Genomic DNA, 25,902 nt, shown 5'->3' with positions numbered 1-25,902 from the left:
TCAACATCACAGAAAACGATTAACATTGTAATGTTGCTATTGGTTGGAGTTAGCTATATGCCTTATTGACTATTATGTTTCATAGAACAGTGCCCACATTTCCAAAGTACTTCATTGGCTGTGAAGCATTTGAGATATTTGGTCGTGAAGATGCTTTATAAATGCAAGTTTCCTTTCCTTGAATTTTTGTACACATAACTCTTTTGTAAAAGCTGTTTTAATTGATACAATTTTGGTTATGGCAATATTGATTTCTGCAAAAAATATTCCAAAAGGCTAATGGAATATTTAGCCTTGAGGTGAATAGGTTTATGCAATAAAACTGAGAAATTGATGCTTTAATGGCACAAAACCTTGCTCGTTTGGAGTACTGTTTTCAGTTTTGTGTACTGGACCTCAGGAGCAGTATGTTCGAGTGGGCACAGTGCAGATTGATCAAAATGATCTTGGAATTTTAAGGGTTAAATTATAGAGAGACATTGCATTTTATGGTTGAGAAATTATCTAAAATGTTTTTTTTAAATTATGCATTTTGATAGGTCCATCCATATAACCCATTTCCTATGAAGGGGAATTCCATTGTGATATAGAAGAATGCTTTTCTGACCATCAAGGCCAACTCATTGTGGAACAGCCCAGTCCCATTGCCCTGCCTAATACCTGAAACCCTGAACGTTAATTTCATTCATGCCCGTCCAGTTTCCTTTTTAAATCATCGATTGCAGTGATAGTGTGTTCAACTTGTTGCCACTTAGAGGCATTGAGATACACAGCACAGAAACAGACCCTTCAGTCCAACTCGTTCATGCTGACCAACTATCGTAAATTAATCTAGTCTCATTTGTCAGCATTTGGCCCGTATCCCTCTAAACCCTTCCTATTCATCATACCCATCCAGATGCCTTTTAAATGTTGCAATTGCACCAGCCTCCACCACTTCCTCTGACAGTTCATTCCACATAAGTGCCACCCTCTGTGTGAAAAGATTGCCCCTTCAGTCCCTTTTCAATTTTTCTCCTCTCACCTTGAACATGTGCCTTCTAGGTTTGGACTTCTGACCCTGGGGAAAATACCTTGTCTATTTACCCTATCCATGCCCCTCATGATTTTGTAAACCTCTATATGGTCACTCCTCAGCCTCCGCCATTGCAGGGTAAATAAGTCCCAGTCTATTCAGCCTCTCCCTTTATTTTAAACCTTCCAATCTTGAAACATTCTTATTAATTTTTTTGAACCCTTTCAAGTTTCCCAACATCCAACCTCGAGCAGGGAGTCCAGAATTGCATGCAATATTCCACACGTGGCCTAACCAATGTCCTGTATAACCAACTGTCCTGACTTCCCAACTCCAATAGTCAATGTACTGAGCAATAAATGCAAGCATACCAAATGACACCTTCACTATACTATCTATCCTGCACTCCATTTTCAAAGAACAGTGAACCTGCACTCCAAGGTCTCTTTGTTCAGCAACATTTGCAAAGACTTTGCCATTAAGTGTATAAGTCCTCCCTGGATTTGACTTTCCAAAATACATCATCTCACACATCTTGATTATATTCCATTGTTCTGCAGCAAGTGCAATGACCTAGAACTCGCTGCCCTCAGTATGGTGGAAACAGGAAGAATTGGTGGTTTCCAATGGAAATTCATGTCCTTAGGCTGTGTCTTGTATTGTGTAAGGTGGCATAACATAGCTATTTTGGAGTGAAATCAAGAAGATTTTTCACACAAAGCGTGGTTGAAATCTGGAATTCTTTCAATCAAGAGGGTGTGGTTGTGAAGCTCAGGTGAAATTTTCAAACATGAAAATGAAAGGTGCTATTGTCTTACCATATCATGTGATTGCTGTCCCATCAGGGAGAGAGGAATGACTCATGGTTTAACCTGAGGGTCACCATGTCTCTGGCAAGGAGACGGGTTGAGAAAGAATGTCCCTCATGGTAACCTCAGCTGATGTGGGAATTGAAACACAGTTACGGCATCACTCTGCAGCACAAACCAGCTGTCTTGTCAACTGAATTAACTGACTTTTGAAAAGGATTGTTTAAGTAGGTGCATCAAGAGAGAGTAAAAAGTGAGGTCTGCAGATGCTGGAGATCAGAGCTGAAAATGTGTTGCTGGTTAAAGCACAGCAGGTCAGGCAGCATCCAAGGAACAGGAAATTCGACGTTTCAGGCATAAGCCTGATGAAGGGCTTATGCCCGAAACGTCGAATTTCCTGTTCCTTGGATGCTGCCTAACCTGCTGTGCTTTAACCAGCAACACATTTTCATCAAGAGAGAGTATCAGAAGAGAATAAATTGAGTTTTAGAATAGATTAGCTTTGAACCGATAAATGGCAAAAACATGCTTACTGCAGCAGTTAGAAAGTAACCAGTTCTAAAAGGTGCCTAGAATTCAAACTTATAGTTTTGGTCTTCACTTTTCAAAATTACAACAAACCTAATTTCAAGTGTATTTTGGATAAAATGTATCAGAAAGCATTTAGTTTCATTCTTCACTTTGGAAATCCTTTGTTTCATGGCAGTCGCATGTAAAATTTATTTAAATTGTTTTTCCAGGTGGTTTCTGAACTCAAAGCTGTTACATCTTCTGATGAGAGTGACTTTGAAGCAACATTAAATAGCTGGAATCTTGGGGTATGTTCTTGTTTATCTCCTCTTGGTTTTAATAGTTTTACAACATAAAATGGTCATATGTTCCAACAAGTCAATTTTTATGTTCCAATTTCACCTTTCACCCTTCATCTCATCCCACCAAATATTGTTGTCAAATAAATCACTATGAATCAGAAAATCTCGCCTACAGAGGGTGCACTTGAAGCAGGGAAGACTCATTGAGTGTCTCACCTCCGTCACTATTGCATCAAACACCCCAAGGAATGCAGTTTGGATTTTAAGTGGATTAAAAGAAAATCCTTGCTAATACATTGTAATTTTGTGGTTTGGTAGAAGTTGTATTTTGGCTATTTAATTAAATTTGTCTCACATTCTTGTATTTGTCTTCAGAATATCAAACATCAATGATCCTGCAAATAGTTAAAATCTCTTATAAATTCTCGGCACTTTGTCAAGTTTCCGGTTCGTCACATAAATAGAGTAACCAATAGCCACACAACAGCTTTGCAGTTCAGTGACTAACTCAGTTGAGAATACAATATTAGTAATAAGCAGATCAAAGTCAGTACAGTCATCCCATATCCTTTAGTTGTGGCTTTGCATGAGAGCAAATAGAATGGTATTGGCCTCTATAAACTTCAAAGACATTTCGGTAGTCAGTGAAGACGACACCACAAACAGCTGCAGTACTGCACTACCCTGGGAAATGTACTGGACTGCAGAGGGGCAGAAGGCTACATCTGTTATAAATGTATGCAAGAAAATTGCAATCTATCTGAAACTTTTCTAATTACACCTTTAGTTGTGATATTATAATATCACAATGGTCATAAATAGCCCACAAAAACATGCAGGCTTTAAATATGTTCACCTGATTAAATAACACGGTGACAGCTTTTAATATCAGAAACCATGTGGCTACTAAAATAAGCCCTGGCAATCAGTGAAGGGATGAAAATTATTCCTTCTCCATTATCTACGTTGATTAATCTGCTTCATACAGCATCAGCATTTGTCAGAGAAGTACTGTCATCACTAAAAAAAAACAGGATAAGGAGCCAACAAGTAAATGAAGATGTGTGTATACAAAAATATAAACAAGTACCAGGAAGCATAGTCACTAATCGGAGAGTTCAAAGGATAGTAATGAACAGCTTGAGCTTTGTTTTTGTGGTTTGGAATTGAACGCTTTGATTAGCAGACAGATGTGTCATTCTCAGGCTCTCATTATTCCCTCAGTAAAAGGAAATTCATAAGTACTCAATGCATGTGATGGTGCATGTATGTTTTCATGTATTCCCCTTGTTCTTTTATTATACTCCCCTTCACTCTGGTGAGGTCTTGGCAGATGACCAATCATACCTTGGCAAGAATTGGCAGCTTCAGAAGAGGAAGGGAGAAAATTAAAGGGAAGTAAAACTTATTCCTCCTTGACAATCATATGCCTTGTTCTATCCCCAGCTGTGAAGCCAAGGGGGTGACCTGCTTTCAGGTTCTGCTAATGTCATGTATTGTCAGCCAGTAAAGTGGCTAGCACCTACTTACCCGTGTGTTTTCCTTCTTGCAGAATACACAGCCAGTTTGTACTCCTTGTTTGTCTCAAATCCTGGCAAACATTAAGAGTTCATTGAAGGGAGAACGAAGGCTTGCAGATTAAGTTTGATGCAGTGCATTGTTGCATCAGTATCTTCATATATAAAATCATAAGCATTACAGCACTGAAGAAATCTATGTGCTTTGCATGCTTATTATAATTCTTCCACTGGAGATTTCACTGTGCCTCATGGTTTTGTGGTATGCTTGCCCTGTGCTCCAAACATCTGACTGTTCTTTTCAGTTGTTGAGAATTGCTTGATGGTGGAGAGTTTTTTATTAATTCTTTCAAGGGTTTTTTTTTCAAATGTTGTGGTGTTGAACGTGTGGGCTCAGTTTGGTTTTCAGTATATTTTTGTATCAAGTTTGATGAGGGTCCCCATGTTGGTTATAGAATACTGCCTTTGGTATTGCAAAACTTTCTCCATGAAAATACATAGCTGTTTTAGGGAATGCATATAGAATTTATGCAGCATCTTAGAAGAAACATTGCCCTGCCATTTGATGTTGCGGGTAGATGCTAAACAGTAAAAGTGGAAAGTACTAATTGCTTTATGTAATTGTAGTGATTGGAACAGGTGGACCTTGTTGATTAAGAGATTCTTGATTGGGGTTGTTAACCTGGGGCAAACAGGAAAGCCTTGGCTGACTAGTATAACTAGGAGATTAGAACTTCCTCAGTTGAGGACTGACTCCAAGCTGGCTGTGCACTAATAAAGAGTGACTTGGTGACAGGAACTAGCTTCTGCAGTTATTTCAGAAGCCACAAGAATGGGATCCCAGAAGAAGTCAATACCCTCACCTGTCTAATTGAGCTTGGGGAACACCACTTGAGTCTAGACAATTGTAGAACCTCACGCTGGGTGTTCTGAGCAGAGGAACTCCAGGACAGCCCACAGTAGAACCCCACAACAAAGTTGAGCCTTGGCCAAGTGGCCAAACAGTTCTTCAGGATCTGAGCTGACAAGCTGTTGTAGTCACTGCCAATATGCAGACTTGAGACAGCAAAAGACTCCTACAAGCCCTGACTTGAATAAGAAAACCCATAGGCCAGTGCCTAGGAGAGTTCACACCCTGGAAATACCCCTACATGTGGGTAAGAACAATTAAATTGCTTAGTGGCATCGAAATCGGAACCGGTTAAAATGAATGTTTGGTTAAATGGCCACCCAGTTCCCATGGAGGTTGATACAGGTGCAGCTGTATCTGTGATTGCGGAATCTGTCTTTAATAAGATTCGCTTGTGTTTCCAATCCTTAATTTTGTGCAAGGCCTCAACCAGACTGGGGAACTTTTGTAGATTAAGGGTACAATTTCAGTTCAAGTCTCTTCTGAGAAGTAGTGGTGCAGTTACCACTGATTGCAGTAAAGGCTTGGGTCCATTGTGTGGAATTGGTTGAGCAGGATTCGCCTAGATTGGCTCAACACTTTTCAATTGGAAACTGGCTGCCTCAGTGAAGTCCTAGTGAAATACCCAAGAATATTTCAGAATGGGTTTGGGACTATCAAAAGGGACAAAGTCGCTTTACATGTTGACCAGGACAAACTTCCGAGATTTTTGCAAGGCCTGCCTGATGCCATTTGCCTTGCTGGCAGAAGCAACGACAGAAGTCAGGAAAAATAATGTGTTCCAGACACCCCAAAATGACCTACTTCGGTTCAAAAGTCAACAAAACTGAGTTATACCTGTTAGAAGAGAATGTGAAGGGAGTCCCAGCTCCCACATCTGTACTAGGGCTTAGGTCTTTCCTCGAGTTGGTGAATTATTATGGAAAACTCATTCGTAATTTGGCCTCCATCTTGGGACCCTTATGCCTGGTATTGAAAAAGGGTCACACTTGGAAATGGTCACGTAGACAAGTAGTAGCCTTTAGGGAAGTGAAAAAGCAGCTGTTGTCATCTAAGGTGTGGCACATTATTATTCTAAACAAGAGATGGTGCTGACATGTGACGTGTCCCCGTATGGTTTTGAGGTATTATTGGCTCGCTGGTGGCCCAACGGAGAGGAATGCCTGACAGTGTATGCTTCCGGGATTCTGGTTGATGCCGAATGCAAGTATGCCTGGTTAGAGAAGAAAGGTTTAGTAGTCGTCACTGGTGTGAGGAATTCCGTCTGTACCTTTATGGATGGGAATTTGTCATAGTAACAAATCACAAACCCCTGCTCAACTGAAGGACGAACCCCTTGTCTACTGAAGGACGACAAGGTGATACCACCCATAGCTTCTGGTAGAATTCAGCATTTGGTGCTTATTCTCAGCATGTACGCTGAGCCCTCATTTGGGAGGTAAAGTGGCTCATGCCTTTAGCCGCCTGCCAATGGCAAAAGACTACACTGGTGGTGCCTCTACTGGAAGAGTCTGTTTTGGTTTTAAACTTTCTGGACACACTCCTAGTCACCGTGGACAATGTCAAACTGTGGATACAAAACAATCCTGTCCCAGAGAAACTGAAACATCTGGTGGTAATGGGGGAAACAGAAGAGTCATTGCAACCAGGATTGAAGCCTTTCTGGATCTGGCGAGACTAGGTCATTGTAGAGGATGGCATATTACTGTGGGGAGCAAGGGTGATTGTCCTGAGTAAAGGTAGCTGCCAGGTACTGGCTGAACTCCACCTGAAATGACGTCCTATTGTCTTTGACAAATAATTCTAGGGTCATCCTAGATGAAGATGCTGGCAAGAAGCTATGTCTGGTGGTCAGGATTGATTGCCCACGTATCTCTTTTGGTCGAGCATTGCCCAGTGTGCCAAAAAGGACAAAAATTGGCACTAATGGTGGCTCCACATTTTTCAGAAAGGCCGGGTAAACAGTGAACTCCGTTATATGTCAACAATCCCCTGGTATTTTCATGGGCTCAATGTCCCAGGTCATTGTGGATGCCCATTCAAAGTGGTTGACTGTACATAAAGTTCATTCAGCAAACTCAGGGATGACAATTGAGAAGCTGCGAGCATTGTTCATGATACATGGACTCCTGGAATTATTGGTCACTGACAATAGGACGTCATTTATCATCAGGGCATTCAAATATTTCCTATTATCCAATGACATTCAGCACATAAGGACACCTCCATACCATCCATCCATCCATCCAATGGTCTGGTGCAAAGCATGGTCCAAACGTTGAAGGCAGGCATAAAGGAGCAGCCTACAGTGTCAATTGATACTGAAGTGTCCTGGCTTCTCTCTGATTGTACGACTACCTCACACTCAACAATAAGGATAACTCCGGCAGAGTTGCTGAAGGGGAGAAGACTCTGCACCAGCTTAAATGGTGGTAGTGGTGGTGGTGGTGATGGTCTCGGAGGGTGAAATGGCAGCAAGTACATCAGTGCTGGCCAAATGCCTCTTCTAAGCAACAGAGATGATTTAATTCAGGGGACGAAGTTTGGTGTCAGAATCATGGAAATGGCCCTGTATAAGTGCAAGATTTATGCGAGGCAGGTCATGTCACTTAAAATGTTTGGAAAGTTCTGAACACCGGATCACCTGAAACCTTGGGGCAGGGGAAAAACATACCTGACCCCTCAGAACAGCCAGTGGCTTTTCAGAAACAGCAGGTGCTCCTCATCCACCTGGTGTTGAGGAAACGGAGCCTGAAATGGATGCAGCCTCGATCATGTTACTGCCGGAAGAAGAGGAGGAAACTCTCTTGAGACGTTTCAGATGCAAGAGACGGATAATGGTCTGATACATGCCACCTATATCTGAGTCCGAGTCAAAGGAACCAGACCTGATTGTATTTCCAGTGATTGGAACCAGATGAACCTTATTGACCACAGGGTTCCTGATTAGGGTGTTAACCTGGGCCAATCAGGAAAACCTTGGCTGACCAATATAACCAGGAGAAAAAAGAAATATAACCAAAAGATTGGAATCTCCTCAGTAAGGAAAAAATACATACAACTAGGAGATTAGAATATCTTCAATTGAGGACTGACTCCAAGCTGTCTGGCCACAGCTAGTGTACTGTGCACTAGCAAATAAAGGGTGACTTAGAGACGGGAAATGGCCTCTGTGCAGTTATTTCAGTAACACTAGTAAGTTGCTTATGTTTCATAGCCATTGAGAAATGATGGCTGTTAGATATTGATCATTATTTTCCGACAAGCTCTCGCATTGCATTTCAGTGAATGTCACATGTGCTGAGCTTGCTTTTGCCAGGCTATAGATAATTACATGATCTGACGTGGTGATGGTGGAAAGGATGCACTGGGATAACAACACTTTTAAACTTAGTTGAGGGGTAAATTATTTATTGTAAGTATTGAGGTCTTAGATTTTGTGACTGGGACAGGTATAAAACATCCTGAAAAATGAGTATCAAAAGCTTCAGGATGACCAGAAGCCACATCAAATCACTGAAACTGATTCGAAAAATTGCTGAAATAAATTTATAATCTTAGTTTGGCTTGTCCTTTGTTGCATTTTCTTTCCAAAGCCCTTTTGTTGGTTTTAGATCATGTGGAACAAACTGAGCATTTGCTGGACCCTCAGTTATTGAGTTGACCAGTTTTTGTTTTCACTTGGTATCCATCTCGGCAAGACTTTCCCTCTTAATTTTGACTTAAGAATTAGCGTCAAGATTTCTTCTCTTCTGAGTTTAAAGACTATCACTATTTTGAACCTGAGAGGAAGAACAAACAATTGACAGCATAAAGGTACAAGAAATTGGAGTAATTCATTTGACCGCTCAAGCCTGCTCGACCATTGATAAAGACCTTGGCTGAATTTCTTCCCTCAACTCCATTTTCTGCCATATTCTCATATCACCCGATATAGGAAGTAACTAAACATCTGTCCATCTCAGCTTTGAATATGCTCAGCATCCATAGCCATCCGGATTGAAAAGTTCCGGGAGTTTCCAACATTTGAGTAAAGAGCTTCCTGCTCATCTTGGCCATAAATAGCTGATGACGTAACCTGAGACATGATCCCCTAGTCTAGGTTTAAGAGTCCAAAATGTTGGCCATTGTTGACAGCAAAAAATTCAGTAATAAGTGTGCCAGGACTTGCCATTTATAAAAGCTGTTGCCCCTTGTCAAGAAATGGAAAATGATTAGCAACGTGAAATTAGGAAATCAATAGTAATATGTTTTGTTTAAGAACACTGAAGAAATTAAAACATGAACTTGAAATTTATCCGAAGTAACAATAACAGGGAAAACAATGCATTTCTTCAAGGGGTTATTAATCACGGTCAGTTGTCCAATACTGACATCATTTTAATTGCACCTGCTGACTTTAATTACAAGAGTTTTTTTAACATAAAATGCATGGCATAGAAATGGGCCATTTGGTCTCGCTGGGATGCCCTGGTGTTAATGCACCATGTATCAACATAGCTGTCCATATCTTTCTTGCTCAGCATCTTATTAAATGCATGTATGCTGCACCACTCATTATTCCTTAGGCACACATTTGAACCACTCACTAGTTTTAAGACATTCTGCTTGAATTCCTTTTTGATTTGTGCATGACTCTGTTATTTTTAAGATTTTACTCACGATTCTTGCATTCAATATGACAAAATATGCTTAGATATTTACTTCACATACCCATACCACCATTCTCTGTGCAACTTAAGCCTTTCTTAACGAAGTTTGGGATTCTGATGGAAATATATTAGGCTCAGTACTCCTTTGCTTTTAGGCTTCTGTTCAGCTAATAAATATGATGCTTTTGCTTCACCATGAGCGCTGAGAATATCGGTTCACAAATTGCCTGAAGCACAGAGTTGCAGTTCAGCCTCAACCCTTTACCATTTTATGTACCGTTGGAGCTTCTCAAAAATGGTGAAGTGTGCTTTCTGCTCGTTTCCTGGAGTGATTATTCTGATTTAGCTGATCACAATAATAGCTACTATTTTCATCCAGTGTCTTATGGTATTTCCATGGTAATAGAGTCTACATTTTCACCCATGTTACCCACCATTTTAGCAAATGACTGATCAGTGAGAACCACGGAAGAAAACATATTCGTTTTTCAATTTAAGAAAATAATACCCCAGAAGATTAAAGTGCATGTGTATTTTGGGTGAATGTGATTATTCATGAGCTTTTATATACTGAAGAAAAATATAACAGCATATCTGGATTAATTCTCTTCTAGCCACATATAGCCAATATACTTTACAGCATTGATTTAACCAAGTGCATCAGTCATATGTACTAAATTCTTTATTGAAACATTGATAGGTGATGGGAATGTATTGACTTCCTATCAATCTGTTGTGGATAAGAATTATTTATGTTGCAGGAACCAGTCAAAGGATATTTCATTATATTTAAGCTCCTCTGAAACTTCATCCAAGTCTTTTATGTGGCTAATGCAATCTTCTCCATTCCCACTTCCCTTTGGTTCCTGACTGCCAACCCGAACCTCAGTTGGGCAATACAAAAGATCTAAACATGTTTCAACATTTTTGTGTTCTTTACTCATGTAACTAAGCATTTTCAGAACTTTGAATTAAAAAGCACCATAGGTAAGGCTTCAAAGGTTTTCTCCCAATGACCGCACAAGGAGAAGAGATTTCAAAATGGTGGTCCAGTTTCTGTCGAGCAATTCCGTGGATGATTAAACCATGCTTCAGTTTATGTCAAAATGTTATTTTAATACTGAGGAGTAATAGGGAATTTTAACTTTCCGAACATCAACTGGGACTGCCAGTGTTAAGGGCTTAGATGGAGAGGAATTTGTTAAGAGTGTACAAGAAACTTCTCTGAGTCAGTATGTGGATGTACCTACTAGAGAAGGTGCAAAACTTAACCTACTCTTGGGAAATAAGGCAGGGCAGGTGACTGAGGTATCAGTGGGGGAGCACTTTGGGGCCAGCGCCATAATTCTATTAGTTTTAAAACAGTGATAGAAAAGGATAGACCAGATCTAAAAGCTGAATTTCTAAATTGGAGAAAGGCTAATTTTGACGGTATTAGGCAAGAACTTCCAAATTCCAAAGAACTGATTGCGTGCAAATGTTTGCAGATAAAGGGACAGATGGAAAATGGGAAGCCTTCAGAAATGAGATAACAAGAGTCCAGAGACAGTATATTCCTGTTATGGTGAAAGGAAAGGTTGGTAGGTGTAGGGAATGCTGGATGACTAAAGAAATTGAGCGTTTTGGTTAAGGAAAATAAGGAAGCAGATGTCTGGCGTAGACGGGATAGATGAGTAAATCCTTACAAGAGTGTAAAGGCAGTAGGAGTATTTTTAAGAGGGAAATCAAGAAGGCAAAAAGGGGACATGAGATAGCTTTGGCAAATAGGGTTAAGTACAATCCAAAAGGTTTTTCCAAATACGTTAAGGACAAAAGGGTAACTCGGGGAAGAATAAGGCCTCTCAAAGATCAGCAAAGTGGCCTTTGTGTGGAGCTGCAGGAGATGGGGGAGATACTAAACGAGTATTTTGCATCAGTATTTACTGTGGAGTAGGACATGGAAGACATAGAATGTGGGGAAGTAGATAGGACATCTTTAAAAATGTCCATATTATAGAGGAAGTACTGGATGTCTTGAAATGCACAAAGGTGGATAAATCACCAGGACCTGATCAGGTGTACCCTAGAACTCTGTGGGAAATGATTGCCCTGCCTCTTGCTGAGATATTTGTATCATCGATAGTCACAGGTGAGGTGCCAGAAGACTGGGGGTTGGTGAACATGGTTCCACTATTTAAGAAAGGTGGTAAGGGCAAGCCAGGGAACAATTGACTGATGAGCCTGATATCAGTGGTGGACAAGTTGTTGGAGGGAATCCTGAGGGACAGAATGTAGTTGGAAAGGCAAGGACGGATTAGGAATGGTCAGCATGGCTTTGTGTGTGGGAAATCATGTCCCACAAGTTTGATTGAGTTTTTTTGAAGAAGTAACAAAGAGGGTTGATGAGGGCAGAGCGATGGACGTGATTTATATGGGCTTCAGTAAGGCGTTTGACAGGTTTTCCCATGAGTGACTGTTAGCAAGGTTAGATCTCATGGAATACAGGGAGAACTAGCTATTTGAATACAGAACTGGCTCAAAGGTAGAAGACAGATGGTGGTGGTGGAGGGTTGTTTTTCAGACTGGCGGATTGGTGCTTGGTCCACTATTTTTCGTCATTTATATAAATGGTTTGGATATGAGCATAGAAGGTTTAGTTAGTAAGTTTGCAGATGACACCAAAATTGGAGGTGTAGTGGACAGTGAAGAAGGTTACCTCAGATTACAACAGGATCTTGATCAGATGGAGTTTAATTTAGATAAATGTAAGGTGCTGCTTTTTGGGGCAGCAAATCTTAACAAGACTTATACACTTAATGGTAAGGTCCTCGGGAGTGTTGCTAAACAAAGAGACCTTGGCATGCAGGTTAATAGCTCCTTGACAGTGGAGTCGCAGGTAGATAGGATAGTGAAGAAGGCGTTTGGTATGCTTTCCTTTATTGATCAGACTATTGAGTAGTGGGGTTGGGAGGTCATGTTGCGGCTGTCCAGGATATTGGTTAGGCCAGTATTGGAATATCGCGTGCAATTCTGGTCTCCTTCCTTTTGGAAGGATGTTGTGAAATTGAAAGGGTTCAGAAAAGATTGCAAGGATGTTGCCATGTTTGGAGGATTTGAGCTATACAGAAAGGCTGAATAGGTGGGGACTGTTTTCCCTGGAGCGTCGAGAGCTGAGAGATGACTTCATAGAGTTTTATAAAATCATGAGAGGCATGGATAGGATAAATAGATAAAGTCTTTTCCCTGGGGTGGGGGAGTCCAGACTAGAGGGCATAGTTTTAGGGTGAGAGGGGAAAGATATAAAAGAGACCTAAGGGGCAACGTTTTCATGCAGAGGGTGGTGCGTGTATGGGATGAGCTGCCAGAGGAAGTGGTAGAAGCTGGTACAATTGCAACACTTAAAAGGCAACTGAGGGGGATCCAAGATGGCGGCAACCCAGCAAGACTGAGTCCACAGTGCTCTACCCAAAACTTGGGAAAAGTGGGCTATCCACCCCCACCACACTCACTAAACCATTTATAATAGTTGTTAACCTTAAATAGTTACCTATTAGTACATTTAAATAGTCTAATACTAGCTGGAAAATGAGTAAAGGGAAGGAAAAAGGCGGCTCTAAGAAAGCAGGGACCCCTCCCCCACCCTCTCCCTCTTCATCTGCAACAAAGGTGTCTTCAGCTACTTCAGGAGATTTACCAATGAAGATGAGCTTTGAGGAGATGTTTGCCAGGTGGGAGGCGAAGATTGATGCTTTTATCGATGAGTCTCGGCAGAGCAGAGAAGCACTATCAGCCGAGCTGCAGAAGCAGGGCAGAGACATTCAGGAATTGGAGTGCCGAGTCAGAGAGGTGGAGTCGAAGGCCGCAGCCTCAGAGACTGGGATAAAATCAACAGCCGACCACATCCATTTTCTCGAGAATCGAGTCCAGAACCTAGAAAACCACATTGATGACCTCAAATCGATGTCGTAGAAAAAATATTCGGTTGTTGGGCCTGCCCGAGCAGGAAGAGGGAGGTCAGCTGACAGCATTCTTAGAGCATTGGCTGCCACAACTTTTAAATCTGCATAATGGATCAGGCCAGGTAAGGGTAGAATGGGCCTACCGGGTCGCAGTACGTGGACCCGGTTCAACCCAGCACCCACGCCCGGTCCTGTTCCAGCTGCAGAGCTATAGGGAGAGGCAGATGCTCCTGGAAGCCTCAAGAAATCTGGGAAAAGATCCCCAAGCTATGACCCACAAAGGATCCAGGATCATGCTGTTCCAGGACTTCTCCCCAGCTTTGGTCCGAAAGAGGAAGGCATTCGATGAGGCGAAGAAGCGTTTAAGGGACTTAAATATCCAGTACTCCTTACGATATCCAGCGACGCTATGCCTTAGCCACGAAGGATCCATATATAACTTTGGATCACCGGAGAAGGCTAAGGAATTCTTGGACTCTCTTAAATAAACTGTAAGAGATTGTGGATGCTGGTCTGCCTTTCCCATTATTTTGGTTTACATCCCTTCATCTTTTCTTATCTTTCCCCCTATGTGTGTATGTATATATATATATATGTTGGGGCGTTTGGTTAATGTTGATGGGGAGAGGTGGTTACCTTATTCTATTTTACTTCTGTTTTTAGGAGCGGGGTTGTTTTTCTTTCCCCTGTTATTTTGTGGTATTATATTTAAGTATTACATGTTGAGATTGTAATCTTGTAGTTATATATGGTATTAATATTCCCAAATATATTTAGATGTGGGTGTGGGTGGGGGTGGGGTGTTCACTGTTAACTCTAGCTTTATATTATATTTGAATTCTCCTCATTTTATTGAGGAACACCTGGGTCAAGGGTGGGGCACTGGTTGGAAGAGGGTAAGATGGACTGTGGGAGAGGAAGTGACGCTCCCTGGGAACAAGGGAGAAAATCTCCAATTCGGAATGTTTTATATTTTTTATACTCAGAAAGAGTTTTTTGTTATATTGTTTTGAGTGTATCAGAGAATCTTTACTTTTGTAAACCTTGTATGCTCCATGCTCGGGATGTTCTAGATAGGATTTCCCCTCCCGAGGGGTCTCGGATCTGTCCAGATGATTATGGCTGAACAGTCGGTTAAGTGGTGCACCTGGAATGTCAGGGGGAGTAATTCGCCAGTTAAAAGGAAGAAAATATTATCAAATCTTAAGAAGGAGAGAGTTGATATAGCTCTCCTACAGGAAACACACCTGTCGGATAAAGAACACTTAAAATTACGACAGGGCGGATTTGATCAGGCCTTTTTTTCCTCTTTTAATTCAAAAAGCAGGGGAGTCGTTATCCTTGTCCGGAAGAACTTCCCTTTGAAAATTCTAAATCAGATAAAAGACGAATCTGGACGATATATTTTGATTAAAGCCCTCATAAATGGAGAGGAATATGGGATCTTAAATGTATACTGCCCCCCGGCACACCCCTTTAAATTCATAACGGAAGCTTTTTCAAAACTGATGGCCTTTGGTGCCTGTCATACAATTATAGGGGGAGACTTTAATTGTATTATGGATCCGGAAATAGACAGGATTCCCAAGAGTGCCGCTGGAGTATCTCCCAGATCTAGACAACTGGCGGACCTGAATAAAGAATTAGGATTGGTAGATGTATGGAGATGTCTCCATCCACAGGGTAGAGATTTTTCTTTCTACTCTAATCCACATAAATGTCACACAAGAATTGATATGTTTTTTGCCCCATCGATTTTTCTAAACTCTATAGCAACCTGTAAAATAGGTACTATAGCAATCTCTGACCATGCCGCTGTATACATGGAAACTAAGGTAAAGAACAATGGGACATCCGCTCGGCATTGGCGTATGGACCCCTTCCTGATAAAAGATAGCAAATTTTTAAAGTACTTCTCCCAAGAACTTAAAACTTTTTTAGAAATTAATACTGGTACGGCTAGCAATCCGTCAATGATGTGGGAGACCATCAAAGCTTATGCACGAGGTTTGATCATCTCCTATTCAGTGACCCAGAGGAAAATGAAGGGAGAGCAACAGCGTCTGCTCGAAGCTCGCCTAAAAGCAGCCGAAACAGCATACGCTGATAGACCTTCTATCACAAAATTGCAGAGGATTACAGCTCTTAGGACAGCTTTAAACACCGCGCTTACTCAAACGGCTAAAAGGGAAATATTATTTGCGAAACAAAGATTATATGAATATGGCGACAAACCGGGTAGATACTTAGCATTTCTTGCAAAGAAAAAGAAAGCCCCTCAAACTATTCCGACCATAAAGGAAAGTACAGGTACCCTGACTCATGATCATAAAAAGATCAATGCGACCTTTAAAGAATTTTATTCTGAACTATATAGATCGCAGGATTGTGAAGATAGGATTAGGAGGATGCAGTCATTTTTAAAAAATTTGACCTTCCCGGGCCTGACTCCGGAACAGGTGTCGGCCCTAAATACCCCTTTAACAGTCCAAGAAATACTTGAGGCAATTAGGCAACTTCAGAGCGGAAAAGCACCGGGCCCGGATGGTTTTCAAGCTGAATTCTATAAAGAATTTACAGGAATATTGGTTGACCCACTTATGGATATGTATAATTTTGCGCATAGTCAGGTCTGTCTCCCGCCCACGCTGAAAGAAGCAAATATTTCTCTTATCCTCAAAAAAGGAAAAGACCCAGAAGATTGTGCATCTTACAGACCAATATCCTTACTAAATGTAGACTTTAAAATTCTCTCAAAAATGTTAGCACTAAGACTAGAAAGGGTACTGCCATATATTATAAAGGAGGACCAGACGGGATTTATTAAGGGCCGCAGATCATCCAATAATATCAGAAGGGTCTTGAATATGATCCAAGCCTGTCATCAGGGAAAGATACCAGGAGTAGTAATTTCATTGGATGCGGAAAAGGCATTTGATAGGGTTGAATGGTCATATTTATTTTACACATTGGAAAGGTTTGGCGTTGGACAGGTGTTTACCAAATGGGTTTCAACATTGTATAATGACCCCAAAGCAGCTGTTATTACTAATGGGTTAAGATCGGATGGCTTCAGTGTGGGTAGGGGCTGCCGTCAAGGATGTCCTCTCTCACCATTGTTGTTTACACTGATAATCGAACCATTAGCAGAAGCCATCCGGACTGATCCTAATATAACGGCCCCGAGGATTGGTACAGGTAAACACAAAATTACCCTCTATGCAGATATTCCTCAGTAATCCTTTAATGTCAGTGCCTCGTCTAATTCAAGTTATTAATACATTTAGTGCATTCTCAGGCTATAAAATTAATTTTTCAAAATCGGAAGCCATGCCAATGGGTGGTCTGGCTATGATACCCCACTTAATGGACGGATCCCCTTTTCCCTTCCGTTGGTCCCTGGAGGGCTTCTTGTATTTAGGTATTTTTATCACGCCAGTATTTGATCAGCTGTATAGGGCTAATTTTGTACAATTAATGGAAAGGATAAGGCAGGACCTCCAGCGATGGAGAGACCTTCCGATTTCCTGGCTAGGGAGAATAGCATTAATTAAAATGAATGTTCTGCCCCGTCTCTTATATCCTATGAGAATGCTCCCGCTGATGCTGCCAAGGCTAGCCCTACGTAAATTATATGGCTGGTTGGGCTCCTTTATTTGGAACCATAGACGGCCCCTTATTAAGCTGAAGAAGCTACAGCTTCCACAGGCAAGGGGAGGACTGGACTTCCCAGACTTTAGGAAATATCAGTTAAGCTCCCTACTAAGTTACATAGCTGATTGGGTTTCATCTGATCCACAATCAATTTGGCTGGATATCGAAGCCTCCCAAGTAAAATACCCACTTATTAACCTTTTATTTTCGGATAAGAGGAAAATCATTACAGACCACTGTAAAAATCCCATAATATTAAACACAATTAAGGTCTGGAATATAATGCGGCAAAATGAGGGTAACTCACATAAAACATCCCCCCATGCACCAATAGTAGGCGCATGGGGATTCCAACCGGGGATTACAGATGCCACCTTTAAACTCTGGAGATCCAGGGGCATCTCATGCTTAGGGGACCTATTTAAAGATGGGATCCTGATGTCCTTTGAGCAGCTGCGTCTGAAATTCGGAATACCTAACGGGGATCTCTTTCGATACTTCCAAGTTCGAGATTATATACAGAGGAAGACTACATTAATAGATAGTCTTTATAAATCAGACAGAGAACGTAATGTCTTACGACCAGCGGGGGCATCCTCCGTTAGTACTACATACCATTTGCTACATGATGGAGTCTCAGGAGACATGGATGACCTGCTTAAAACATGGGAGCAGGACTTGGGGCTAGAAATCTCTGATGATATGTGGAATGACATTTGGGAAAATGCTAGAAGAATTGCTATCTGTAACAGAGCTCAGGCTATCCAACTAAAGATACTTCATAGGGCCCATATAGCTCCGGCTCGACTGGCAAAATTTAAGGCAGGAGCATCTCCAATGTGTCCTAAATGCAAAATAGAGGTGGGTACTCTTGTACATTGTCTGTGGACTTGTCAGAAAATCCGCAGATACTGGACTAAAGTGGCAAATACCCTGACAGAAATTTTAGGAACGGAAATTAGGGTGGACCCTGTATTTCTCCTTTTGGGCTTTTCGAACCTCTCATCTCTGGATATGCATGGGAAGAGACTATTTTCTATTCTCTCTTTCTGTGCAAGGAAAAATATTTTGGTGAACTGGGTGGCTGAGGGCCCCCCTGGACTTTCAAATTGGCACAGATTAATTATGGAATATATCCCCCTTGACTTCCTCACAAATATGGTGCACCGAAAGACTGAATTATTTTATAAAATATGGCAGCCCTTTTTATATTATATAAATGCAGATATTTCGGCTATCCTAACAAGGGCTTTTATTTAGTGAAGATTTCAGACCGGGCTGCTCCGGGGCCCCTTGGGAGAGGAATCCTGCGCGAATACGGGTTTTATTATATTTGATGTTTATACATTCCGAGCATGTAAGAGACTTAGGTATACACTCTGGTTAGTTATAGGTTAGATTAGTAGAAAGTTGAGTTTTTTTTTCTTTCTTTTTTTGTTTCCTTTTTTTTTCTTTTTTTGTTTTCTTTCTTTCTCTTTTCTTTGTTAAATTATGACTATTGTATATATGATTTAATTGTACATCAATGTTTGTATTTGAGAGTTTTGTTTATTTTTGTAAATTTGCAAAAATGTTAAATTTCAATAAAAATATCTACAAAAAAAAAGGCAACTGAATGGGTGAATGAATAGGCAGGGTTTGGAGGGATATGGGCTGAGTGCTGACAAATAGGCCTAGATTAGTTGGGATATCTGGTCGGCACGGATGAGTTGAGTGAACGGTCTGTTTCCGTGATGTCCATCTCTATGGCTCTAATGAAACAATTATATGAATGCTACTAATTTTGACTAACTTGTGAATCATGTGGCCCATAGTTAATCTGTGAGTTTCTTCATTGTGCCTGTATTAAAATTTAATTAATTTAACAACACTGTCAAGATTTAATTTTGACAAGGAAGTGAAATTGAGTTTTTACTTTTTATCCACTTATTTGCCTGTCTCTGTTAGTTTCTGGAGCAGACATGCATATTGTTGGGACCTATTAATCATGCACCATAACATTAATTTCTGATCCTAAACCTATGGTGAAGTTTGATGAATGTGTACTTGATCGAAGTGTTTCAATGAGTAATTAATTGCTCTGTGGTTTGTCTTTGTCTTGGTAGGAAATTTGTCATCTTCCTAATTGGTACCAGCAGTGTCAATGTCTTTTGCTGCTCAAATGAAAGAATGCAAGAAGTAGGAAAACAAATGTTCATCACAAATTCTTAGTGGCGACTAGTATCCATCCATATATGGACAAGGTGTCAATTCCCTGATTAATTCAGTTGGAATGGGAGCAACTGAATAATCTCAGTGCATTTGATATTGAGACCTGAATTGTTTGATTTCCACAGTCTACTTTCACATCCCCATTCATGTCTGGAAGAAGTGCAGTGAATAAAATGTTTTATCATCAGGTTTATTAGCAATGGATGTCAGTTTCTGAAAATAATTTCTCACAGAAATAACCTAATAAATAATACTGATATTTGTTATCACTTCTTAAAGATTACCCATTTAATAGTGTCTTAACATTCCAGACAGGATTTTTGGTGGAGCAATTAGAACTGACTTTTTTCCTCAGTTCCACATCTACACTGTGTCATTTCCATATGGCCCATATGGAGGAATATGACGCAGTTTAGCACTAGAGCACAACCTCAAGGGGTTATGCAATTTCTATCCGTTGAACTGAAAGGTGTGCTATGTTCATCTTGAGATCTCCCTGTGCTGGACTAACACAACAAACTGTCCAATCCCATGATATAAAACTCCGAGGATTGAAACTATCCTGAGTTTGTTCAATGTTACCTGATCAATTTACATTTCAGGATTAGACATAAACGAGGCGACTTGGATTTGCAGCATGCTTCCTCATTTTAAAAAAAAGTTGGCAGTGTTGTGTAACCAGGGCTCAAGTAACATCAATATGGTAAAACTAAACAATTCTGAATGCCGGCTTGATTGATTTAGAGAAATATATTTAGGTGATCAGTCTTTTCAAGTCACCTGTTTTGTGTTTTTGTGTTTGAGAGTTAAAAGAAAAATAAGACCTCCAAGATCATTCTTATTTTTGTTTTTTCAGATTGTAAACCCCAGATATCTAAGAGAGCAATCAATACCTCTGTCTCCGGTAGGTGTTAGATTCCCAAATGACTATGGGTATGGAAAATAAAGAGACTCATAATCAGAAAATGTGTTTCTTGAAGGCTTTTCTCCGATGTTTTCTGTTTGATCACTGAGTGCCTTGTTTTACTTTTATTTTCCTTCTGTAGATTTTGCCTAAAGCAAACCTCGGAAATGTTAGCACATCCTGCAATGAACAGACTCTGATTCAAATGCATGAAAAAGAGGTAAGAATATACATGATGCTGTAATGCTTACTGTAGTTCAAACATGCAAACGATATCTAGTAACCCTTTAGGGAAGAACAGATAGAGCTAGACAAGCTAGGAGCAGGAAGGTGACATGGATGTGTTTGAATATTGTCGGTACAGGGTGATGACTTTGGTTGTAAGAATGTACAAAGTGATATTTCTGGGAGATGCTTAATTTTGAGGTTTTGGGCTTATTCTAAGTGTTATAAAGTGAAGAACCCACTCTTTATTTTCATGTTCAGTTGAGTTTTGAGCTGGGGGCAGATTTGGGCAGTACTCTAATTGTTATGAAATAGAGTTGTTCCCTCTTGCTCATTCTACAATCAGTGGACGATTCCAGAATGGAGTTAATATAGAAGAAAACAATATATCTGCATCTCTCTGAAGGACTGCTTACACATACGTAAGAAGGAAAATGGGTCCATCTGAGAGAGTCATACAACACAGAAATTCGTCCATACTTACCAAGTTTACCCATCTAAACTCATTCCATCTGCCTGTGTTTGGCCCATATCCCTATAAATCTTTTCTTTCCAAAGGTCTTTTAAATTTTGTATCTGTACTTGCAGCCACAATTTCCTCCAGCAGGTCATTCCAAATACTTAACCATCCTCTGTGTGAAAATGTTGTCCCTCAGGTTCCTTTTAAATCTTTCTCTTCTCACTGTAGTTTTGAACTCCTAGTTTTGAACTCCTCCACCCTAGGGAAAAGACCTCTGCTATTCACCTTATCTAAGCCTGTCATGATTTAAAAAACCTCTATAAGGTCACCCCATAACCACCTGTGTTTCAGTGAAAAAGGTCCCACCCTATCCAGCCAATCCTTATAATTCAAGCCTTCCAGTGCCTGTAACATCCTGAGAAAGCTTTTCTGAACCCACTGCAATTTAATGATATGCTTCCTAAAGTAGTGCAACCAGAACTGTACACGGTACTCCAAAAATGGTCTCACTAACTTCCTGTACAACACCAAAATGACATCCCAACTCCTAAATTCAATGGTCTGAGTAATGAAGGCAGTGTGCTAAGCTTCTTAACCACCCTGTCTAGCTATGACGTAACCTTCAAAGAACTATGTACCTCAACCCCTTGGTCTCTGTTCAACAACACTACTGAGGGCCTTGCTATTAACTGTATAAATCCTAGCCTTGTTTATTTACCCAAATTCATCTTTCCAAATTAAACTCCATCTACCACTCCTCAAACCATTAACCCAATTAATCAAGATCCCTTTGTATTCTTAGATAACCTGCCCTGTCGACCATTCCACCAATTTTGGCTTCATCCACAAACTTACTACCATTCTTCCTAAATTCTCATCAAAACGTTTATATAATGACAAACAACAGTGGACCGAGCACTGATCGCTGCAGAATCCCGGTGTTCATAGGCCTCCAGTCCCAAAAACAACCCTCAACCACCACCCTCCAACTCTTACTGTCAAGCCAGTTTTGTATCCAGTTGGCTAGCTCTCCCTGAATCCTCTGTGATCTAATTTTACTGATCAGTCTATCATGCAGAAGCTTGTCAAAGGCTTTATTGGAGTCCATGCAGATAACATCTACCACCTTGCCCTTATCAATGTTTTTGTTTACGTCCTCAAAGAACTCAATTGAGTTTGAGAGACATGATTTCCCATGCACAACACCGTGCTAAATATCTCTAAATCAGCCCTTGCCTCCAAATGGATGTAAATCCGATCTCTCAGAATCCCCTCCTACAATTTACCCACCACTGATGTCAGACGCAACTGTCTACAGTTCCAGACTTCATCTCACAGCTTTCTTAAATGAAGACCCAACATTAGCTGCCATCCAGTCCTCTGGCACCTCACCCTTGGCTGTAGTGATGGCAATATCTCTGTTAGGGGTCGCACGATTTCTTCCCTAATTTCCTACAATGCCCTGAAACACAATTGATTGGATCCTGGAGATTTACCTACCTTTATGTTTTTAAGAACTCCAGCACCACCTCTTCTGTAATATGGACTGTTTTCAACACTTCACTCTTTATTTCCGAGTTCCTAGCTGCCATTTCTTTCTTCACAGTAAAAACTGATGCAAAATATGTTTTTAGGTATCCCTCCCATCTTTTGTGGTTCTACACGTGGATGACATTGTTTATCGTTAAAGGGCTCTATTTTCTCTCTATTGCTCTTTTGCTCTTAATGTGCTTGTATAATCTCTGCATTATCACAATCTTATCTGCCAAGGCTGTCTCATTTTCCCGTTTTGCACTCCTGATTTTGCTGTCAAGAATGCACTTACGCCCCTTATACTTTTGAAGAGATTCATATCCCAGCTATCTATACCTAATATATGCCTCCTCCTTATATAAGAACATAAGAACTAGGAGCAGGAGTAGGCCATCTGGCCTCTCGAGCCTGCTCCACTATTCAATAAGATTATGGCCGATCTTTTCGTGGCCTCAGCTTCACCTATCCACCCTCTGTCTTAGCTTTGAGGAAGCCTCAACTACTTTACTGGGCGGGGAATTCCATAGATTCACAATCCCCTGAGTGAAGAAGTTCCGTCTTAATTCAATATTAAATCTGCTTCCCCTATTTTATAGTCTATGCCCTCTTGGCTAGTGGAAACATTGTCTCTACTTCTATCTATTTCATAATTTTATTTGCTTCAATAAGATTCCCCTCATTCTTCTAAATTCCAATGGATATAATCCCAGTCTACTCAGTCTCTCCTCATTAGTCAATCCCCTCAATTCCGGAATCGACCTAGTGAATCTCCTCTGCACCCCCTTCTAGTGCAAGTACATACTTTCTCAAGTAAGGAGACTAAAACTGCATGCAGTACTTCAGATGCAGTCTCATCAGCACCCTATACAGCTGCAACATACTCTCCCTGCTTTTAAACTCAATTCCTTTAGCAATGAAGGACAAAATTCCATTTGCCTCCTTAATTACCTGTTGCACTTGCAGACCAACCTTCTGTGATACATGCACAAGAGCACATAGGTTCCTCAGCACAGCAGCTTGCTGTAATATTTTCCCATTCAAGTAATAGTCCTTTTTACTGTTATTTCTATCAAAATGGATGATTTCACATTTATTAACATTGTACTCCATCTGCCAGACCTTTGCTCACTCACCTAAGCTATCTATGTCCCTTTGCTAAGTTTCATAGTCCTCTGCACACTTTGCTTGACCACTCATCTTTGTGTCATCTTCAAACTTTGACACACTACACGTGGTCCCCAACTCCAACCATCTATGGAAATTGTGAATAATTGCGGTCCCAACACTAATCCCTGAAGCACATCGCTTGTCACTGATTGCCAAACAGAAAAGCACTAATTTATCCTGACTCGTTGCTTCCTGTTAGTTAACCAATCCTCTATCCATGCTAATACATTGCCAATAATGCCATGCATCTTTATCTGATACAGCAGCTTTTTGTGTGATACTTTGTTGAATGCCTTTTGGAAATCTAAATGCACATCTACTGGGTCCCTGTTGTCCACTGTGCTCAGAATATCTTCATAGAATTATACTAAATTAGCTATGAGATCAGATTCCCTACAGTGTGGAAACAGGCCCTTTGGCCCAACAAGTCCACACCGACCCTCCAAAGAGTAACCCACCCAGACCCATTCCCCTACCTTATATTTACCCTGACTAATGTACCTAACACTATGGGCAACTTAGCATGGTCAGTTCATCTGGCCTGCACATCTTTGGACTGTAGGAAGAAACCGGAGCACCCAGAGGAAACCCATGCAGACATGGGGAGAATGTGCAAACTCCACACAGACAGTCGCCCGAGGCAGGAATCGAACCCAGGTCCCTGGCGCTGAGAGGCAGCAGTGCCAACCACTGAGCCACTGTGCTGCCCCATGGTGCAATGAGAGTCTTAATATTTGTCCATTGTTCCCTACTCTTCCCAGCCTTACCCTTCATTCTAGCAGGAACATAATGCCTCTGAACGCTCGTTATCTCACTCTTGAAAGCCTCCCATTTGTCACTTGTCCTTTACCTGTGAACAGTCTACTCCAATCAAGTTTTGAAAGTTCCTGTCTCATACCTTCAAAATTTGCCTTATTCCTGTTAAGAACTTTAACTTTTAAACAGGACTTAGCCTTCTCACAGGGCCGTAGAGATATACAACATCGAAACAGACCTTTCGGTCCAACTCGTCCTTGCCAACCAGATATCCTAATCTAATCTAGTCCTATTTGCCAGCACTTGGCGCATATCCCCTAACCCTCCCTATTCATATACCCACCCAAATGCCTTTTAAATGCTGTAATAGTACCAGCTTCCACCACTTCCTCTGGCAGCTCTTTCCATACACACACCACCCTCTGCGTGAAAAGCTTGCCCCTTAAGTCCTTTTTAAATCTTTTCCCTCTCACCTTAAACCTATGCACCCTAGTTCTGGACTCCTCTATCCCAGGGAAATGACCTTGTCTATTTATCCTATCCATACAGCTTATTTTGTAAACCTCAATAAGGTCACCCCTCAGCCTCCTATACTCTAAGGAAAATAGTCCCAGCCTATTCAACCTCTCCCAATAGCTTAACTTCTCCAACCCTGGCAACATCCTTGTAAATTGTTTCTGAACCCTTTCAAGTTTCACAACGTCATTCTGATAGAAGGGAGACCATAATTGAAAACAATATTCCAAAAGTGGCCGAACCAATATCCTGTACAGCTTCAACATGACCTCCCAACTCCTATAATCAATGCTTTGACCAATAAAGGAAAGCATACCAAGTGCCTTCTTAACTACCTTATCTACCTGCAACTCCATTTCCAAGGAACTATGAATCTGCACTCCGAGGTCTCTTCGTTCGCAACACTCCCCAAGAAAAGCCAGGGAACTGTAGACTGGTGAGCCTGATATTGGTGGTGGGCAACTTGTTGGAAGGAATTCTGAGGAACAGGATTTACATGTATGTGGAAGGGGAAGTTCTGATTAGGGATAGTCAATATGGCTTTGTGCGTGGGCAAACATCCCTCATGAACTTGATTGAGTTTTTTTGAAGAAGTAATGAAGAAAATTGATGAGGACAGAGTGGTGGACTTGATCTATATGGGCTTCAGTAAGGCGTTCGACAAAGTTGCTTATGCTAGATGGATTAGCAAGATTAAATCTCATGGAATACAGAGAGAACTAGCCATTTGGATACAGAACTGGCTCGAAAGCAGAAGACAGAAGGTAGTGGTGGAGGGTTGCCTTTCAGACAGGAGGCCTGTGACAAGTGGTGTGCCACAAGG

The 25,902-nt window shown here is 41.0% G+C and overlaps 1 protein-coding gene across 4 annotated transcripts in view; it reads left to right on the top strand.

The window, feature by feature from the left end:
• cep112 (centrosomal protein 112) overlaps window positions 1–25,902 on the top strand; it is a 572,452-nt gene that overhangs the window by 110,770 nt on the left and 435,780 nt on the right. For all 4 annotated transcript variants that reach the window (XM_060844726.1, XM_060844724.1, XM_060844725.1 and 1 more), the window contains exons 6-8: window positions 2,565–2,642; window positions 20,375–20,422; window positions 20,565–20,642. In XM_060844726.1, coding sequence (XP_060700709.1) covers window positions 2,565–2,642; window positions 20,375–20,422; window positions 20,565–20,642 — 204 coding nt within the window. The remainder of the gene's footprint in view (window positions 1–2,564; window positions 2,643–20,374; window positions 20,423–20,564; window positions 20,643–25,902) is intronic.

Source organism: Hemiscyllium ocellatum, chromosome 25 (assembly GCF_020745735.1).
Source record: "Hemiscyllium ocellatum isolate sHemOce1 chromosome 25, sHemOce1.pat.X.cur, whole genome shotgun sequence".
In the NCBI taxonomy this organism is placed as follows: Eukaryota; Metazoa; Chordata; class Chondrichthyes; order Orectolobiformes; family Hemiscylliidae; genus Hemiscyllium; species Hemiscyllium ocellatum.
This window is presented reverse-complemented; position numbering and strand designations above follow the sequence as displayed.